At 47.2% G+C, this 22,223-nt stretch overlaps 1 protein-coding gene across 1 annotated transcript in view; it reads left to right on the plus strand.

Moving 5' to 3' along the window:
• LOC119462393 (uncharacterized) overlaps window positions 1-22,223 on the plus strand; it is a 59,565-nt gene that overhangs the window by 37,171 nt on the left and 171 nt on the right. Inside the window, exons 9-11 of the mRNA XM_037723737.2 lie at window positions 1,397-1,484; window positions 19,118-19,249; window positions 21,580-21,690. Of these exons, the coding sequence (XP_037579665.2) occupies window positions 1,397-1,484; window positions 19,118-19,249; window positions 21,580-21,690 (331 nt within the window). The remainder of the gene's footprint in view (window positions 1-1,396; window positions 1,485-19,117; window positions 19,250-21,579; window positions 21,691-22,223) is intronic.

The following is a 22,223-nucleotide window of genomic DNA, read 5'->3' on the forward strand; positions in this document are numbered from 1 at the left end:
TTTGCCAGAACACCCGTGCACTTAAATTTAAGTGCACGTTAAAGAAACCGACGTGGTCCAAATTATTCCCAAGTCCCCCACTACGGCGTGCCTCATAATCAAATCGTGGTTTTGTCACGTAACCACCATAATTTCATTAAGACTTCACGCACTTTGGAGGCATCTAACAGAAAATTCGAGGTGTGCTAAGTGTGCGGGTAGTACGTGAGCACGTCACAGAGTGCACGACATCGGAAGTTTTGTTAGAGATACGAAGGATAGGCACCGGAAACACAAGCTTTTCTGTGCTGACAGCAGCGCCAAATCATATAACCTATAGCAAGCGAAGGAATCTTATCTTCCAGTAAACGTTAAGCGTTCACGCTGCCCTTTATTCAGTGTTGATATCGACGCAAGCTTTTGACTACACTACAGTATTATACAGGGTGTCCCATGTAACTTGTGGCAAGATTAAAAAAAAGAAATATTCGAGTGCCACGTAGCTGAACAGAACCAAGGTAATGTTGTTTGCCGTCGCTTGGAGCAAGTCAGGCTATCTTTTTTTGTGTTTTGCCTAATTACACAATTACTTTTGGTAATTGATTTCTAAAAAATTGTCAATCAGAGAATTTTTGGCCATCATGAAAAATTTTCTCTTTCTATTGCTCAATACGTGCTACATATTTTTTTTCGAAGCCTGAAGGAAGCCCGCAATAGCACGCGAAAAGTACTTTTTTTTTCATATGGGGACCTTCAACGTGCACGCCACGCACGGTGCACGGGCGGTGTCAACATCATCCTAGAAAGCACAAGGCCTACGCACTCCTATCTGTGACGTCATGCTGGCTGGCCCGACTGCCATAGAATCTAATGGGGATGCTCCCGCGTAAGCGGGAGCATCGCATTTTGACGTCACCGCTTTCGTCACGCCAGCCTTGGCAATGGAAATTTCGGGCCAGGTAGAATATGACGTCATAGATCGGAGTGCGTAGGCCTTGTGGTGGTGTTGGCGGTGTTGCATTTCACCGCCATCTAAATGCGACCGCGGCGTCCGGACGCCTCGTCCGTGCTTAAGCGGCTGGCATCAGCAGACCATCTAGGAAGCTGAAATAGCCGGAACGCCATCTGGCCAGTGTCCTGTGCATTTAGAAACGTCACTTTCATAGACGTCTGCGCAATGTCACTTGTGACGCACGCGCGCGCAGCTTTCGTGACATCTTAATCTAGGGTATGCTATGGTCCACTTAGACTTAGGGGTGCGAAGCTCTGGCGTAATCCTCTTCTTTTTTTTTAGCAACATTTGTGCCGTCGTTTTCGTCTTTGTTCCCATTGCAGCTGTGTTTTATAGCTGAGCGTACATAACCTCACCTCGCTCAACCCAATTTCGTCTGCAACCGCTGCCTTCTCTGTCTTTCAGGAACGCGGATACAACTGTCGCCCAGATCCACTACCTGCCGGGCTCTGGCAGTTGCACCGCCCTCCCCTCCAACAGCGTCAGCCGCATGGTGTGTTCACTAGCTTCGCCGCATTCCTACGCTCTGCTTTCTGTGTGGTTGGCGTCTTGTTTTGAGGCTCTTCAGTCTGCAAGGGTTGAAAGTTGCGCGAGTTGGTGACGTTGCATCTTGAATACGTTCACAGGGCACACATACTTAGGAAAAGGATACAGGTACAGTGACACAGTGCTCTTTCGCTCTGCTTGCTCCTTTTCCTAAGTATGTGTGCGGTGTGAGCGTGCTCTTTACTCTGGCCGTCTTTCTAATAAAATGTGCCATGGTTCAACGCGGTTAAACCAAGTTTGTCGAGTGATAGCACGGTTTTGCTTCCTTTGGGAAAGGACACAGACGCTGCGCGGCAGCAGCAGCGAGCGAATTGGCCTTCGTGCTGCGTCTCGCTTCAACGCGAACTAAGCGTCGAAATCACAGCGCATACGAAGCTTCTAGCACTCGGCGCAGTTTGTACACATCGTAGATCGCCTTGAAGATGAGGCCCGCGCGACCGTGCACTTGTCCACACCGCAGACCGCTTTCAAGATGTGGGCGCCCACGCGGCGTACGTAGCAGCTGCCGGTAGTGGCAGGCCAAAGTCCCAGTTTGACTTTGGCTGAGCTTGAAGGTCAGGCTTACGGAACCAGGCGTTTTCTCGGTTCGTACCTGGAGTAGTAGAGCTATCGCTCTAAAAAGAAACTTTGGGGTACTGTTCGGTATCGAATAAGGGCCCTCGAATACAGCAGCCCGCCACAGTATCCGCACGGCCACAGTCACGGACTGGGCAACGAGGGATCAATTCTCGGGACTTCGCACGCGCGCGCCGCTAGTTCACGCGACATGTCGAGATGGATGTACGAGACAGGAGCACAGTTGCAGTACATCGCTCCTGCATGACGCGTTTCGGCGGTGGTTCTTTCTATTGACGTATAAACCAGATCACGCGATAAGAAAGCAATGCCGCGCCTTATCAAGGGGCATTTCTGAACATGCCCCGCACGTGCTTTCATCCGTAAGCACTTCGTTATGCACATAATTTATACATCTATTGATGAACTTATTAAGTAATATGTTGCAATGAATCTTACCGAATATCTTGCCAATCTGATAAACTTACATAAGCTACAGAATTTACAAGCATTGACAGTATTACGATTTTTTTTCTTTCCCCACAAATTACTTGCACACGTAGGTCGGCAAACTCACTCATGAGTCGACTAACTCAGACTGACCCGTAAGTCTGGGTGAGCCTGGCTGAGTAGAATTTTATTTTGACTGGGTCCGAGTGAGCCGTAGGCAAATACATTTGCGAGTGAGTCTGGGTGCATTGTTTTCTTTTCTACCTATGCTTGTACATATATAACGTGAATATTTAAACCTCTCACCATTCTTACAATGTACACAAGATTCATAATTGCATTACCTTAAACAAATATTTACCAATCCTCTCACAGACGAATCTCCCACTACCAAATTACATATGCACCATTTCAATCCTGATTGCATTGCTGACGATAAACATCCATAAAGCATGGGTTCTTCATGAGTGCACATAATTTATACATATATTGCCGGACTTATGAACTAATATGGAGCAATCAATCTTGCCGAATATCTTACCAATCTGAGCAAATGTACATAAGCTACATAATTTACAAAGATTAACAGTATTACGAATAAAGAGCTGTCATATTTTACAGCGCAACTGCATACGTCTAGCCTTCCAAAGATTTTTCAATATTGGTGCCTCAAAACTCCCGCGCCCTCTATGAGGAGGCAAAGCAAACCAGTAAGACATGTGCTGATACCTGGCGTAGCAAGAGGAAAGCTAAGAAACCACCCAATACTACACAATGGCGCCCTCTATGAGGAGGCGGAGCAAACCAGTAAGGCATGTGCTGACACCTGGCGTAGAAAGAAGAAAGCTAGGAAACGGGCGGCGACTAGCAGTGAAGATAGTGCCCGAAAGGCTTCCCGTAAGTGACGGGCTCGACTGGAGGACAGGTGGCACGAAGCAGAGAATGCGGCGAAGCAACGCAGGTACCATGCCAGTAAATTGGATGAGCACAAGGGTGCGTATGCGAAATTTCAGATGGACTTTCTGGACAGACATTTCGGATTTTCAGCTCTGTGCGACAGACTGTGGTTCGAGAACGATTTGATGTGACTGGTAACGTTCGAGATGTCGCGAAGCGTGAACCTGATGCGGATTTGATAGCTACCCCAGCTCTTGACTTAGCCATCTGCTCGGTTTGGCTGCGCCGAGGGAGCTCCAATGGCCGTAGCATGCATCGATGATATGGCGTGACAGGTGGTTGCTAACAAGCCACCTGCTGCATTTCCGCGCCTGTGCAAGGAACCGACTTGGCAGTTAGTATGTCGAGTGCGCTAGTATGAGAAGCCGCGTGTAGTGCGTACTGCCGAAGAACAGTTCCGCTGGTAGCCCACATTCACAGAGTGGAATGGCTGCGATTTTTTTATTGGGATAACAATTATATGGGATAATCCAGGCGCATTTTGCCGTCGCTGTCACCGTGATGTTCCGTATAAAGTCCAAGGGCGATAACATCGTCGCCGCGCGCCCTATGTGCAAGTGAAAGCTTGCGAGGGTGAGCCGACGATGGCGGCTTAATCTCGCGCGCACAAAGGGAGGAAAGCGGGGAGGAAGCGCACCATCTTCCGTCGCCCGCAAAGCACCGGCGGGAGGGATGGAAGGGGGGAGGGAGGGGAGCGTACTAATCAGGCGGGGGCTGCGTATGGCGCGGCCAAGAGGGCCCTTTCTTGAAAGCTATCTGCGATGGGGAATGAGTGCAGAGTGCTGATAGCTTCGTGTGCGCTGTGTTCTCGCCGCTTAGTTAGCGCGCGTTGAAGCGAGAGGCAGCACGAAGGTCAATTCGCTCGCTGCTGTCACCGCGTTTTCTCACTCCAGCGCTTTGACAGCGTGCGTGTGCGGTCATCGAGTGATATGTGCACATGTTTGCTTGTGTGCGCGTGACAACACGCTTGTTAATTTAGTTATTAAGCGAATGTTTACAAGTTATACGGCCGATAAAACTACTATCCTTACTTCGTATAGGTGTTTACTAATTTGCTATGGCAATCGATGCATCGCTTTCGGGCGAAACTGCGACTTTTTGTTTGTATACGAGGAGGCCAGCATACTTCAAACTCTGTCAACGGCTTTCTTTCTATCAGCTAATTTCGCAGCGAAGTTTGAAGTAAGTTTCTGTTCAACTGGTTGCATTGCGGAAGCGCAATGGGCTTGCAGAAATGGTGTGCACGACGCACTTGATTTATAACATTATAATCGCGCTAACGTTGTTTAAACGTTGTCCACGTTGTCAACTTTGTCTGCGGTCGTAACACGTCCACATGACCACTGTTCCTGTTCATCGACATTGGCAATTTTTGTTTCTCTTTCTTTTTGCGGAGGGCTATTTCGCAGTTGAGTGATTTGTAACGCCGTCTCCTGATACGTGTGCTTTGCACGTCCCCTCACTTTGCTCAAACTCCCTGTAAAACCAATCAAGTCGCCAGCACTTCCGTCTGATCCCTTCATGTATTGTCCATACTTTTGTGTTTTTCCTGCTGAAGTCCGAAGTCATTCCCACGTTTCTAGAGCAGAACACTTCAAAGAATGTAATCTCTTTTCGACTTTTTTATTTCTCTGCAGTTTCAGGAAAGCCGATTTTAGTGCAGGCTTATAGGCTTATATCATTTGAAACCACAGTGGTAGCTCCCAGCCTATGGCGTTCGGCTGCCTGGTCCATCGTCGCGGGTTCATTACTCGGTCGCGCGGTTGCATTGCGACGCGGATGGAATGTTAAACCGCGCGTGTACCCATAGATTTAGGTGCGCGGTAGCGAACGCCAGGCAATCCGTAATTAGGACCTCCCTCTATGGCGTATCTCATAAACTACAAGTTGCTTTAGGGCGTTAAAGCTGAGCATTTGAATGGCTTTTTTTTAATTAAATGGAAACGGATGTGGCTAAAGAAAATGTAGTCATATTTATTTATTCATTCATATTGCCCTGCAGGCCACAAAGGAGCATCGGGTGGGGGAGTGTTACACTGCGCGAGCAATTCGTTTGTTCGACGCGCTTTCCGCACTCTAATAAAACAGTTTTGATTAGTAATAACAGCTTACCGTACAGTGTAAGTACCACTTATCGAGTGGTCGAGCGGCCAGCTGCGGTCTGCGCGAGCGTCCGAGACAGTGGTAGATGCTGAATTATAGATATGTTTATTTTATATTAAATGGCCCGAGCATGCGGCATTACAATGCGTGGTCTTGTTGCGGTGATAGTCAGTGTTGTCTTTTTTTTTCGCGCCAACGGTGAACAAATTGGCCGATTGGCTACTGTAGACAAGCGTACGTGATTCAGACTTTATACAAGCCGCAAGAGAATAAACCTGTTTTCTTTTTGTGCGGTCTTGTTCGTCCCGTCCTCTACGACTCACTCACCCTTTTAAGAGAAATTGTGTCCTTACAAATATCCATCGCATTCTTGTGATGCGATCCCCTTGGGTTATCACTGCTTTGATGGGGAAAAAAGGCAATGCCAAAACACTAAGATTATATGTATCACGCTGGTTTACCGACCTCAGTTATAGCTGTGTTGAGCTATACCATCGGCCTCATACATGCTGGACGCTAACGTAGACATATCATAGTGATTTCAATTCCAGTAGACTTGATATGCCTGGGAACAATGTCAGTGGCGTAGGCAAATGTATTATAACGATTGGCACTTCTGGGTTGCACTGGAATGGCCGTACCCGTACACTCCTATATGTTTTTAGTTCCCACGACAAGCGATCAGACAGATTTTCTTATTCACGCTACAATTCAGAGACACCCGCAGGGGCGTCTGCGTCAGCAGGCGTTTGGTGTGTTGCGACACTACGGACCCGAGCACATGAGGGTTGGCCCCTCCCGCGTTTAACCGTACGTGGCTTAGCCGTGTTCAGGGAAAAGGGGATCCTGGAGGTTGAGCCGAAGCCGGGTGGTTGGACCTTTATGGCCCCCCAGCGGAGGCAACACACCTCTTTGGCCTTCGCTTCACGTAGACTGCACCCCCGGACTGACCCACCCAGGGAACATCGGTGGTGGCCTTTTCCTGTCCCTCTCCTAAATCTTTTGCTTTCCTATCAACTTACCCCGCAGGGGCGTCTGCGTCAGCAGGCGTTTGGTGTGTTGCGACACCACGGACCCGAACACACGAGGGTTGGCCCCTCCCGCGTCTAACCGTGCGCGGCTTAGCCGTGTCCGGGGAAAAGGGGATCCTGGGGGTTGAGCCAATTCCGGGTGTTTGGACCTTTACGGCCCCCCGGCGGAGGCAACACACCCCTTTGGCCTCGGCTTCACGTAGACGGCACCCCCGGACTGGCCCACCCGGGGGAAATCGGTAGTTGCCTTTTCCTATCCTTCTCTTCAATCTTCGTTTTTCTCTCTCACTTTCAATCTTTCCTGTCTTCTCCTCTCTTCTATTTACTTCCGACTTTCCAGGCAGCGAGGGTTAACCTTGTGTGGTGCAACCAACCTTGGCTGTACATATTTGGTTATAGTAGTGGCGTACAGCTGGCGTTTTGCAGGACCTGTCTTTTCCAGGTCCTGCAGCGTCCCCTCGTTGGGCTCCATGGTGGGTGGCTGGCGTCGCTGCCGAAAAATTCTATACCTATGGCTGAACAATTCCCGCCACTCCCTGATCGCCGTCTGAAAAGAGGGCGCACCGAAGATGTGTTCCAGTTTTTTGGACGCCAAACACAGAATTTCCCCCGATTTCATGTAATTCACTCTGAAAAGTCAGACACATCAGTACGTACAATTTCACCTTTCCTTGTCTCAAAGTCTTTGACTGATATTTTTGGAACAGGCTACAAAGCATCTAGGATGGCAAGCGGGGATCTCCTCTTGGAACTCCGTGATCTCAAACAATACGAGAAACTGCCCAATCTAGTGTCATTTGGAGATGCCCAATTAACAGTAACCCCACACCGTACTATGAATACCACCCGTGGCGTTGTCTCAGATGATGACCTGTTGCAGCTGAGTGAGGCTGAACTCCTTGAGGGTTTCAGTGATCAGAATGTCATCAATGTTAAACGGATTAAAATGAGGCGAGATGGCAAAGAACTCCTGACCAAACACCTAATACTTACTTTCAACTCAAGTGTCCTGCCCGAGTCCATCGAGGCCGGGTACATCAAGCTTCGTGTTAGGCCATACGTGCCAAATCCCCTTCGATGTTTCAAATGCCAGCGGTTCGGCCATAGTTCGCATAACTGCCGAGGCCGCCAAACCTGTGCTAAATGCAGTGCTCACGAACACTCCTCCGAGTCTTGTGAAGGTTCTCTACATTGTGTTAACTGTGATGGGGAGCACGCCGCATACTCGCGGTCGTGCCCATCTTGGAAAAAAGAAAAGGAAATAGTGACAATTAAGGTAAAAGAAAACATAACTTTCAAAGAGGCACGAAGGCGGGTTACCTACCTGTCTAAAACCAGCTTTGCCGATGTGACGCGTCAGGGGGCAGCGTCGCAGCGGCTTCCGGCTGCTGTCCGGCCCATGCGTAGTGAGCCGGCGGTGAAGCCATCTGCCCCCTCGGCGACTGCAGCTAGCGCTGCTCCGCCACCCCAGCAGAAGGGGCCATCCACCTCTGGGCTGGTGGCCTCCAAGGTCTTGTCTCTCGAGACGAGGCCTTCACTGCGAACAAACCGCTCTCAAGAGCGGGTGTCCAGCGCTCCGCAAGAGCCGATGGACACATCTTCCAGCCAGACGGCGCAGCCAGCGCCAAAGGAGCGGCGAGAATCTCTCGACCGCTCCAAAAAAGAAAAAGCCCGCATCACAGGGCCCGACAAGGGCTCTGTAAGTTAAGTTAGTGTTTTTACACGAGACACACAGCACAAACATCGTTTCCAACATGGCCACACAGATACTACAGTGGAACGTCAGAGGACTACTTCGTAACCTCGACATCACAGAACTCATACATAAATTTAATCCGAAAGTGCTGTGTGTCCAAGAAACACACTTAAAACCTACACAGTCCAACTTTCTCAAGCAATATGCCATTTTCCGTAAAGATCGTGACAACGCTTCTGCCTTGTCCGGAGGTGTAGCCATAGTTGTAAATAAGTCTGTTGCTTGCCAACAGTTTGCCCTTCACACGCCTCTCGAGGCTGTATCTGTGCGAACAATTTTATTCAACAAGCTTATAACGATCTGCTCCATTTACATACCACCCAACCATCACCTCACTAAAACGGAATTTTACAGCCTCATCGACTAGCTCCCAGAACCATACATTATCACTGGTGATTTTAATGCTCATCATACCCTTTGGGGTGATTCGCGATGTGACGCGAGAGGTCGACTCATTGAAAACTTCCTTGTTAACTCCGGTGCGTGCCTCTTCAATAAGAAGGAACCAACATATTACAATATCCATCATAGTTCATATTCATCAATAGACCTGTCAATTGGCTCTGCCTCACTTTTCCCTGACTTAGAATAGCATGTAATCAAAACCCATTTGGAAGTGATCATTTCCCAGTAACCCTAAACTTAGTAACCGAACATGACTCTCCTCCCCATGTCCCTCGCTGGAAACTGGCCTCAGCTGACTGGGAATGCTTTAGGGAATCCACGTACTTATCACGAGATTTTATAAATAATTTTACTATAGATCATGCCGTATCATATTTTACTGCTTTTATCATTGACGCCGCTGAGAAGTTCATCCCTCAAACATGTGGCACTTCGTTTAAAAGACGGGTCCCCTGGTGGAATAACGATTGTAGACAGGCACGAAGGAGACAAAATAAAGCTTGGGGCAAACTACGTGAATGTCCTACAGCTGAAAACCTCATAGAATTTAAACATGTTAAATCCCAGGGAAGAAGGACGCGAAGACAGGCTAAGAGGGCAAGTTGGGAAAGGTTTCTCTCAGGTATCAACTCGTATACTCAAGAGGCAAAAGTATGAGACAGGCTAATGAGGCTAAAGGGAAAAGAAATCCATCCGTTGCCGCTAGTGAACGACGAAGCGAACAGCTTGGAAGACCAAGCTGACGCTCTTGGCGAACACTTCGAGCGCGTGTCTAGTTCAAATAATTATTCCGAGGCATTCCTTAAGCACAAACAAATCGCAGAACGCAAGGCTATTGACCGCAAATGCAGACAGAACGAACCCTATAACATGCCTTTTAACATCGCCGAATTGAGAGCCTCCTTGGCTGCATGTCGGAGCTCTGCACCTGGACCCGACAGGATCATGTATGACATGATCAAACACATTCACAGTGATACCCAAATAACGCTACTCGCACTTTTCAATGCTATATGGGCTGCCGGGTACCTACCTACTGCATGGAAAGAATCCCTTGTCGTTCCGATTCTGAAACAAGGTAAAGACCCCAAATTAGTAACAAGTTACCGCCCAATAGCCCTCACAAGTTGTATCTGCAAACTCTTTGAAAAAATGAACAATCGTCGCCTTTTACACTTCCTTGAGTCAAACAAAATCCTTGATCCATATCAGTGCGGCTTCAGAGAAGGACGGTCTACAACGGACCATCTCGTGCGCATCGAAGCAAACATTCGTGATGCCTTCATACATAAACAATACTTCCTATCCGTGTTTCTCGATATGCAAAAGGCGTACGATACGACCTGGCGTTACGGAATCCTACGCGATCTGTCGGCAATGGGCATCCGCGGTAATATGTTAATTATTATTGAAAGCTACCTACACAACCGCACATTCCGGGTTAAAATAGGTAATGCACTGTCGCGTCCATTTATACAGGAAACTGGTGTACCCCAAGGAGGTGTGCTCAGCTGCACACTGTTTATCGTGAAGATGAACACGCTTCGTGCCTCACTACCGCCAGCTATTTTTTATTCTGTCTACGTAGACGACATACAAATAGGTTTCAAATCCTGCAACCTCACAGTCTGTGAGAGACAAATACAACAGGGCTTGAACAAAGTGTCCAAGTGGGCAGACGAAAACGGATTCAAGGTGAACCTCCACAAAAGCTCTTGTGTTCTTTTCACCAGGAAGAAAGGGCTTGTTGCAGATCCCACTATCGAAATGTATGGACAACGAATACCTGTTAACAAAGAGCACAAGTTCCTAGGCATCATACTTGATTCTAAACTTACTTTCATTCCACATATAAAATATCTCAAGGTGAAATGTCTAAAAACAATGAACTTACTAAAAATTTTATCTCACACATCCTGGGGTAGTGACAGGAAGTGTTTAATGAATCTTTACAAGAGTCTCATTTCATCACGACTGGACTACGGTAGCGCGGTATATCACTCTGCCGCCCCTAGTGCGCTGAAGATGCTGGATACCGTCCACCATCAAGGTATCCGCCTGGCCACTGGCGCTTTCAGAACAAGTCCCATTGAAAGTTTATACGTCGAATCAAATGAGTGGTCACTCCATCTGCAGAGAACATACACCAGCCTCACATATTTCCTTAAAGTCCGCTCTAATCATCAGCATCGATGTTTTAATACCGTTAACGATATGACGTGTGCTCCACTTTTTGGTAATCGTCCCTCTATAAGACAGCCTTTCTCACTGCGTGTCAGGGAGCTTAGCGAAGAAATGGATATCCCACTCCACAAACATCGCTTAATGCCTTCAGCCAAGCTGTTACCACCTTGGGAGTGGCAGGTGGTAGCATGTGATATGTCCTTTGTAGAGGTTACAAAGCACGCTTCAGAGGTTCAAATCCGAATGCATTTCCTATAATTACAGTCCAAGTACCCGTGCACAGAATTTTACACAGACGCTTCTAAATCACATGCCGTAGTACCCTATGCAGCCGTCGGCCCGTCCTTCTCGGAATCCGGCGTGCTTCACCAAGAAACAAGTATCTTTACGGCTGAGGCCTACGCAATATTGCCAGCTGTAAAGCATATAAAGAAATCAAAACTTCAAAAAACTATTATATTTACAGACTCTCAAAGCATCGTAAAAGCCTTGAAGTCACCCTGTAAACAGAAAAACCCTATTCTCATTGAGCTCTATTCTGTTCTTTGTAGAGCATACGCAACTAACCAACATGTCATTATATGCTGGGTGCCTGGGCATCGAGGCATCGAGGGCAATGTTCTTGCCGACCAAATGGCCACATCAGTCACAACACCCGCTATTAACCCTACAGCTGCTGTTTCTGCAACAGATTTGAAACCTTTCTTGCGAAAGAAACTGCGAAGCCACTGGCAACGCTTGTGGGACGCAGAAACAAGTAATAAGCTTCATTTGATTAAGCCACAGTTAGGTTAGTGGCCCTCCGTAACAAAAACACGACGAACTGATGTCCTATTCTGTCGTCTCAGAATAGGACACACCTACGGCACCCACAATTTTCTATTGAATGGTCATGATCCTCCAACCTGTGGTAGATGTGGCGACAGGCTCACCGTCCTCCACGTCCTCCTGGAGTGTCGGGAAGCCGAAAGAGAAAGAAAGAAACACTTTCCTCTAGCATATCGCTCTCGTGTTCCTCTGCATCCCGCCATGTTTCTTGGTAAAGAACCGCTCTTTAACACCAAAGCAGTCCTCGCATACTTGAAAGATGTTGTGCTACATGTTATTAGCCCAGTAAGTTCGTAGCGCATCCTCTCTCAAGAGGATGTTGCTGTGATAGTTTTTTTATAGCACATGCCTACAAGCTCTTGTGTCTCAAGGGCTCTGTTTAGGCACTTGTGCTTCTGGCCAATTCCTGCATCTGTAATATTTTTGTAAGTCATATTCTTTTGCTATGTATATCCATGTCTATAGTACACATCATTAGTCATTGCCATAATATTATTACGTATAGATTTTACGCTCTTTACAGCGACTGTTTTAGGCCCCTTTACAGCCATGCCACATCGAATGTTCATGTAATTGACTATTCATATAACAGAAACAAGTCATCACCATCGTCTTGGCGCTCTTTGGCCACATCTGGCCCTTGCGCCAATAAACCACAATAATCATCATCATCATAATTTCCTATCAACTTACCTTTCTGTCCTGTCATCTCCTTTCTTCCCAATTTTTCTGTTTCTCCCAGGCGGCTTGGGTTAACCTGGTACGGTATATCCAACCTCGGGTATGGCGCATTGGGTTATAGCAGCGATGCACGGCTGACGTGCGCAAGTCATTGCTATGTCACACTTGTAGCGTCCCCTTGTTGCGTTCCGTGGTGGGTGGCTGCCATTGCTGCCGAAGTAACTATGTACATCCGGCATCATTTCCTCTGCTACCCGATCGTACCGCTACAAAGCGCGTACGCACCGAAGTCTCCTTGAACTTTTTCACTCCACGCAAATAATCTTTTCCACGATATCACGTTATCCACAGTGATAAACCTGAAAAGCCTGCAAGAGTAATATCATCTTTCCTCGTATCTAAATCCCTGACGGACACCATTGGACCAGGCTATAAAGCTAGCAAGATGGCAAGCGGCGACCTCCTCCTTGAGGTTCGTGACAAGCTGCAGCATGAAAAACTCGCAAATCTTACAACCTTTGCAGACATCCCTATAACAGTGACCCCACATCGTTCCCTCAACACAGTCCGAGGCGTGATTTCAGACTCCGACCTCTTAGAACTGACTGAAGCAGAACTGTTGGAAGGCTGGCAAGACCAAAACGTCATTGAGGTAAAAAGAACAAAAATCAGGCGAGACAACGAAGAAATTCCCACAAAACATCTGATCATCTGGTCTCTAGTGTGCTACCTGAAACTCTTAAGACAGGCTATACCAAAATCCGTGTAAGACCTTACATCCCCAACCCTCGTCGATGTTTTAAGTGTCAGAAGTACGGCCACGGCTCGCAAAGCGGCCGAGGTCAACTGACCGGCGCAAAATGTGGTGACAAAGGCCACACTTCTGAAAAATGTTCTGGAACAACCCACTGTGTGAACAGCGAAAGTGACCACCCCGCATATTCCCGATCCTGTAAAACCTGAGAAAAAGAAAAAGTAATTACATTGAAAATCAAAGAAATCGTTTCAAGAAGCACGAAAACGTGCTTCTGTTTTTCATACCGGAAGGTATGCTGATGCGGTGCGCAAGGGGGCAGCGTCGCAGCAGACTCCAGAATCAGCCCGGTCCACAAGCAGTGTGGCTGCGGCTGTGCCACTAGCCCCCGTGGCGAAAGCAGCTCACGCTGCTTCGCCGTCCGCGAAGGGGGGCCCGTCAACCTCCAGGTTGGCGGCCTCAAAGGTCTCGTCCGACGTGTCGAGGCCTTCACGTCCAACACAGCGCTCTCAAGGGCGCGTGTCCAGCGCCTCAGAAGAGGCGATGGACATAACACCTACTCAGACGGCGCAGCCAGCGCCTAAGGAGCGGCGGGATTCTCTCGACCGCTCCAAAAAAGACAAAACTCGCGTCGCGGCGCCTGGAAAGGGCCCCGTGAGCTAATATTAGTCTCTTAAACACACAGCACAGACACTTTCTTCATTATGGAGACACAAACACTACAATGGAATGTTAGAAGACTTATTCACAACCTCGACGAAATAAGATAACTCCTACACAAACATAATCCAAAGTTGCTGTGTGTTCAAGAGACACATCTGAAACCTACAAACACAAACTTCCTTCGTCAGTACACCATCTTTCGAAAAGACCGCGATGAGGCTGACGCCTTGTCCGGCGGTGTAGCAATACTAGCAGATAAGTCTGTAGCTTGCCAACATGTTGCCCTCCAGACGCCGCTTGAGGCAGTGTCAGTTCGGGCAATTCTTTTCAGCGAGTTGATACCTGTATGTTCCATTTACATACCGCCGAATCATCACCTCGAGAAACAGACTTCTATAATCTTATTTATCAGCTCCCCGAGCCCTACATACTCGTGGGAGATTTTAACGCCCACAACACGATGTGGGGAGACTCACAATGCGACGCGAGAGAGTGTTTCGTCGAAAACTTTACTAATTTAGTAAACTCCGGTGCATGCCTCTTCAATAAGCAGGAGCCAACATATTCCGGTGCATGCCTCTTCAATAAGAAGGAGCCAACGTATTATAATCTTCACCACAATTCCTATTCATCGATAGACTTGCCGATTGGATCTGCTTCCCTATTTCCCGACTTAGAATAGAATGCGATCAAAAACCCATTCGGAACTGACCACTTTCCATTAACTCTAAGCTTAGTAAAGCAAGATGACTCCCCTCCTCAGGTCCCTAGATGGAAACTAGCCTCTGCTGATTGGAAACTTTTCAAGGAATCAACTTTTCTATCCCAAGATTTTATCAGTGAATTTAGTATAGATGACGCCGCAGCGTATTTTACCGATTTTATCATCGAGGCAGCAAAGAAGTTCATTCCACAATCAAGCGGTAGCCCATCCAGAAGACGAGTTCCATGGTGGAATGATGAGTGCAAGGAGGCACATGAAAAACAAAATAGAGCGTGGGGCATACTTCGCCGATTCCCAACTGCAAAAAATTGATGAATTTTAAAAACATAAAATCACAGGGAAGGCGAACGTGACGGCAAGCTAAAAGGGCAAGCTGGGAGAAGTTCCTGTCCGGCATCAATTCATTCACACAGGCGGCAGAAGTATGGAACGGACTAAGGAGGCTTAAGGGACAACAAGTTCATCCGTTGCCCGTGGTGGATAAAGAAGGAAACACGTTGGAAGACCAGGCCATTGGTCTTGGTCAACATTTCGAGCATGCGTCTAGCTCCACCCACTACTCGGAGAGCTTCCTGAAGTACAAAGCAATAGAAGAATGTAAGCCACTGAACCGAAAATGTAGCCCAAACAAACCTTATAACCGTCCTTTTGGCATTGCCGAACTTGAAGCTGCCTTGTCAGCATGTCAGAGCTCTGCACCGGGTCCGGATAGAATCATGTATGATATGATTAAGCACTTGCACTCCGACATGCAAATCGCACTATCTGGGTCGCTGGGTGTCTGCCATCTAAATGGAAAGAAGCTATTGTCATCCCAGTTTTAAAGCACGGCAATGATACATCATTGCTGACCAGCAACCGGCTATAGCGCTTACGAGCTGCCTTTGCAAACTTTTTGAGAAAATGATCAATCGCCGTCTTGTACATTTCTTAGAGTCGAACAAAATGCTTGACCCATTTCAATGTGGCTTTAGGGAAGGACGATCTACAGCCGATCACCTCGTGCGCATCGAAGCAAACATCCGTGATGCATTTGTAGACAAGCAATATTTCTTGTCTATATTTCTTGCTATGGCAAAGGCGTACGGTATCTTACGAGACCTTTCGCACATGGGCATTCGAGGGAATATGCTTAGCACTATAAAAAGCTACCTGTCTAACTGTACTTTTCGAGTCAGAATTGGCAACGTATTGTCCCGCCCATTTACACAAGAAACTCGTGTACCTCAAGGAGGGGTGCTCAGTTGCACGCTGTTCATTGTTAAGATGACCTCGCTCCGTGCATTATTACCTCCAGCAATTATCTATTCTGTCTAAGTAGACGATGTGCAATTAGGCTTTAAATCTTGTAACCTCGCAGTTTGTAAACGACAGATACAGCAAGGCCTAAACAAAGTGTCTAAATGGGCAGACGAAATCGGATTTAACCTTAACCCCCAGAAAAGTTCCTGTGTCATTTTCACAAGAAAGCAAGGACTAGTGCCAGATCCCAGTATCGAAGTGTCTGGGCAACAAATACCTGTGAACAAGGAGCACAAGTTTTTAGGTATTGTACTGGATGGGAAATTGACCTTCATTCCACGTATCAAATATCTGAAGGCAAAATGCCTAAAAACAATTAACTTAATGAAAATTTTCACTCATACGACATGCGGAAGTGATAGGAAGTGCCTATTGAACCTCTACAAGAGCCTTGTTCGATCATGTTTGGATTATGGTGCCATGGTATACCTCTCAGCCGTGCCAAGCGCGCTAAAAATACTGGATCCCGTCCACCATCTGGGTATCCGATTAGCCGCAGGCACCTTCAGAACAAGCCCTATTGAGAGTCTATACGTATAATCAAATGAGTGGTGCCTTCACCTACAAAGAACATACAGCAGTTTCACATATTTCCTCAAAGCACAGTCTAACCCTCGACATCCTTGCTACAAACATGTTAACGATGCGGCGTGTGCTCCACATTCCATAATCGACCCTCAGTGAGAGAGCCTTTCTCAATGCGGGTCAGAAAACTTTGTGGATGAAATGAATGTCCCAATCCTCGAACATTGCCAAATGGCTCCAGTAGAGCTGTTACCACCGTGGCAATGGCAAATCGTTGAATGCGACACATCATTTGTAGATTTAACGAAACACGCCCCAGAGGCGCACATACATATGCACTTTCGAGAGCTTCAGTCGAAGTACACCTGTTCAGAGTTTTACACGATGCGTCGAAATCACAAGCCGGCGTCTCTTACGCGGCTGTTGGCCCATCGTTTTCTGAATCTGACGTTCTACATCCTGAAACCAGTAGCTTCACGGCAGAGGCCTATGCTTTACTGTCGGCCACTAAGCACATCAGGAAAGCAAAGCTCCCAAAGGCCATTATATTTACAGATTCCTTAAGTGTCGTGAAATCCTTTAAATCACTACGATAACAGAAAAATCCTGTTATAAACGACCTCTATTCACTGCTCTACAATATGTACAGCTTCTAATCAACAGGTTGTAATATGTTGGTTGCCTGGGCACAGGTGTATAGAGGGTAACGAGCTTGCCGACAAAATGGCAACTTCCATAGCAACAAAACCTAGCAATTTGTCCATACTCGTTCCTGCCACAGACTCAAAGCCATTTCTACGCAGAAAACTCAGAAACTATTGGCAACACCTATGGGATGAACAAACACTCAATAAACTCCATGTAATTAAGCCACTTTTAGGCAACTGGCCATCATTAACAAAGTCACGACATACTGAAGTTCTCTTTTGCCGCCTTAGAATAGGACATACATATGGTGCACATTCATGCCTTTTAACTGGCGCTGAACCCTCTGTGGTAGATGTGGGGAAAGGCTGACCGTACTCCACGTCTTACTGGAGTGTCGGGAAGCCGAAACGGAGAGAAGGAAACATTTCCCTGTAGCATACCACTATCATATCCCTCTTCATCCTATGATGTTTATTGGTGAAGAACCGATTTTCAACGCCAAGACAGTCCTCGGTTTCTTGAGCGATGTTGTATTACATGTTATTCGCCCAATAAGTTCCTAGCGCATCCTCTCTCCAGAGGATGCCGCTGTGATAGTTTATTTTTATAGCACATGCCTTCAGGCCCTTGTGTTTCCAGGGCTCTGTTTAGGCACTTGTTTCTGGCCAATTCTTGCGTCTGTTATATTTTGTAAATCGTACCATTCTTCCTCAGTGCATTCATTTTCATAGTACACCTCAGTAATTGCCATGATCTTAATACATGTATGTTTTACGCACTTTACATTGACTATTTTAGGCCCCTTCTACAGCTACCCCTCATCTAATTCTGACAATTGATCGCTCCACTGCAAATTCAAAAAGACTGGCATGGCGCTCTTTGGCCATACTTGGCCCTTGCGCCATTAAACATCATACATCATCGTCATCATCATGCAATTCACGGACACCACTGCTTTTCGTCGAGTGGAAATCGATATGGCGAAAATAGTTCGCAGCATGTGCACAAGGCGTGGGGCTGATGATGCACGTGACATATTTTGCGCAGCGAAGAGAAATCTCCTCAGAAATTTCCTACTGCACCTAAACTTACAACTGCACCTAAAGGCTACACAGTGGTTCCCCGACGAGCTTGTAAGAACTGACATCGCGTAGATTTTTTTTTTGGTAAACAAGGATAAAACACCTCCAAATCAGTTCCGCAGCACGTGACGGCAACGCACAGCAACGCCGCGTCGGCTAGCACAAGCCAGAGAGCAGAAAAGGCTCGCAGCGCCCCTTTCCTCCTCGCCCGATGAAAAGGTCCATACCCATTACCGTTTCTGCTCAACAGCTGTGAGCATACCGTGGTGCTCATACACTGGTCTGAGAGGAACGGATAGTAAACGTCAAACTAAATCTATCCAATCTTTGCTGTAGGCGCTGACAGACAGACGTTTTCCTTCAGTCTCATCTTGTGCACCATTGAGCTGCGGCGCCTGCAACGTTGCTGGCTGCGCTTCTCAACACGCCACCGTTCTGAGACGCCCTTGAGTGCAAAGCTAAGCCTATAAGCTGTCGCTGTCAATGCTTCACCTTGGGCGTAACTGGGAGTATACTTTCCTCCCCTACTTTCGTGCTATGTGTGGCTTTTACGCAATGAATTTCGACCAAATCACTCATATCACTGGCGTGGTTATGATAATAGAAAACACCCTTGTAAATAACCTAATGGCCTAAGGGCTATTCCTTACCAAAGGGCTGAGCTATGTTCAAGTTAATGGTGGGGCTGAGGAAGGTGGCCGATATTAAGCCTAGCACGCATTTGACACTCCGAACAGAATAGTGGCTATTTGAACAACAAAGGGCAGAGGTAGACGAGATAAACTCGCAGATACACCAGCTAGGGCACAGGACAAGAGCAGTTGCGGCACATTGCGTGGGGCCTTTGTTCCGTACTGGTCGTAATTGAGGCTGGTGACGACGGTGGTGAATTTCGGGGCTTCGCGTGACTTTGCGTGGGTGGTGTTGCGCAGGACGAGATCAAGTCGGTCATCAGTTCCTGGAACCAGCCGTGCATATCCATCATGCTGGGCGCCATCATCTACACTGGCGCCAGCGGCAAGGGAGCGGCGGCGCAGGGTTGCTCCCTCTACCGATACTGCAAGGTATATACCCGTGCGAACGCCTAATTACGAGTGCTCCTAATTACGCCTAGCACGTAATGACTAACGTACAAACTAACGTGATTTGCAACATATATTCGTCGAAAACACTGTTTTATATGTGGCACGTTAGGTGGGCCTGCACCTGTAAAGCATCATGGCCGATTCTGTCGGTCAGAATCCCTCTGTAATTGTCTCCGTAATACTAATTTGACTAAACATTGTTCTTTGGGCGCTATATGAGACATGCGAAGGGACACATGCACACACACACACACACACACACACACACACACACACACACACACACACACACGCGCGCACACACGCACACGCGCACACGCGCACACGCGCGCACGCGCACGCGCGCGCACGCGCACGCGCGCGCACACACACACACACACACACACACACCACACACACACACACACACACACACACACACACACACACACACACACACACACACACACACACACACCACACACACACACACACACACACACACACACACACACACACACACACACACACACACACACACACACACACACACACACACACACACACACACACACACACACACACACACACACACACACACACACACACACACACACACACACACACACACACACACACACACACACACACACACACACACACACACACACACACACACACACACACACACACACACACACACACACACACACACACACACACACACACACACCACACACACACACACACACACACACACACACACACACACACACACACACACACACACACACACACACACACACACACACACACACAAAAAGCGCCAATGTGTGCCCTTCAGTGTGTTCTTCCCTTCGTTCTTCTCATCTAGCGCCCAAAACGATGTTTAGTCAACACCGTCAAAGTGCCCGAGAAATTCGATTTAAGGCTTATATATATATATATATATATATATATATATATATATATATATATAATGTGTGTGTGTGGCCAATGATTACGTATAGTATATGTATATATTTAAGGCTACATACGGCCTTGTGTCCCCTTGACACATTCATTCAGGGGGATGGACCAAGAAACAGTATCTAATTCTAACGCTAGCATGTGACCTGATGTGGAATAAACACAATGCCAACATCACCTTAGCAGCCACTCGTAAGCTATTTTTCCTTTAAAGGTCCCTGGGGTCTGCTCCCAGTCACGTCAAACTCCTATGTTATAAAACCTTTGTACGGCCAGTAGTAGAATACCACGGTTTGCTCTCCTCGCGCAAAGGCTAATATAACCGAATTATAAAAAGTTCAAAGAAAAGCGATACAGTTTATTCATAACAAATACAAACGTACTGACTCACCCACAGAATTTCTAGCGTCATCTAGGCTAGACAGACTGACAGTCAGAGCAAAGCAACATCGATTGAAATTAATACATAACCTGCTGCATAACCGCTTCAACATAGATTCTTCAAAGTATACTATCAACTTCTCTACGTCCCGGGTTTCACGTCATAAGCATAATAAAACGTTAGTTGAGTGCTGTTGCAATACTGACTTATTTAGATATTCATTTTTTTCTACAGCGGTTAGGGAGTAGAACTGCCTCCCTTCATTTATAGCTAGCATAGAATCACCATCAACTCGTTGTAACCTGATAGAAAATAATAAGCACTAAACAACTAAAGCTATTCTGATGTTTATGTCAAATTGATCTTGCGTTGTTTATATCAATTTCTTATGTTGGATTGTAATAAGTTATAGACTGCTAGGTTGTAAATATTTATGTTGTATTAGAGTTCTGGTATTACAGTTATGTAGCGTATCTCCTTTTTGTATTTCATATACAGGCTTCTTGTTCTCTGAAATAGGCTGTATCACGTTGTATAGGCTCACGTTGCAATAACGTGCCCAGCTGCTACCGTCTCGATATAGAGACTGGTAGTACTGAAAATAAATCAATAAAAAATGCCAATATCACATACGCAGTGTCGAATTTGTCTGTTCATGCCGAATTTGTCCAAGTTGTCTACTAGGCTTAGACGGCAACCAGCAGCATCTGCTTTATTAGAGCCACAAACCAAGGGGTCCATGTTGTCGTCTCGGCAAGAGACATACCTGGTGGCCCAAGCTTCTAGACAACCTGGGTCACTGCGTATGCGCGAGATTGTCCATCAATTCAAAATGGGCGACCGACAGATATTGGAAACTATCCGTTTTTAAAAAATGCGATCCCATTGGTGTTCTTCTCGCTCCGGCTTTGTGGTTAGCTGATACATCGTCAGCGTCACGATCATTATCCTGAGCACTCCCGAACTTTTTCTGTCGCAGGCCGAGTCCCTCAAGGCATCCTCGGACCTGATCGCGGACGCCAAGTCCCGAGGGAAGAAGAAGGCGGCCGACTACATCATATACGACACCCCGGACCAAATACAGGAGAAGGTACGCGGCGGCGCGCAACGGGAAACTTCTCTCGTCGATGAAAGAGGCCCCGAAGTAGACGGGTTTCTGGCCGTGCCATTAATTACAGTTATGCGCTAACTTTAAATGCAAGAGCGTTTATTTGCATGCATTTACCAGTTTTCGCGAATCTGATTAGCAAGCCTCGGAGATGCGCCTCGGCAGCACAAGTTTACGGACCAAGCGGCCTCTCCGCGCCGCTGCCGGTGCGACACCTACCGTTGAAATCGGCTCGAGGCCGGAAAAAAAAAAAGTTGCAGTGGCTTAGCTCGGCTATGCCAGGATATACGTAGCGTTAGCAAAGGTTCAGCTGATTATTCTTAGCTTTCCTGGTTGTCTCCTACGCTCAACCGCTAATTGCCAGGCAACTACTTCGGGATCCGATGAGTCAAGCTTCTCCGTTCTTCTGCGCTGTTGAGCAGCATTTGCGCTCTCCTTCTCCATGGCTATACCACACTGGCAAACGCCAGTCAGAAGCGCAGCGGCTCCAGCGCAGTGTCAGACGGCGACTGCAC

The sequence above is a fragment of the Dermacentor silvarum genome, chromosome 8 (assembly GCF_013339745.2).
Source record: "Dermacentor silvarum isolate Dsil-2018 chromosome 8, BIME_Dsil_1.4, whole genome shotgun sequence".
In the NCBI taxonomy this organism is placed as follows: domain Eukaryota; kingdom Metazoa; phylum Arthropoda; class Arachnida; order Ixodida; family Ixodidae; genus Dermacentor; species Dermacentor silvarum.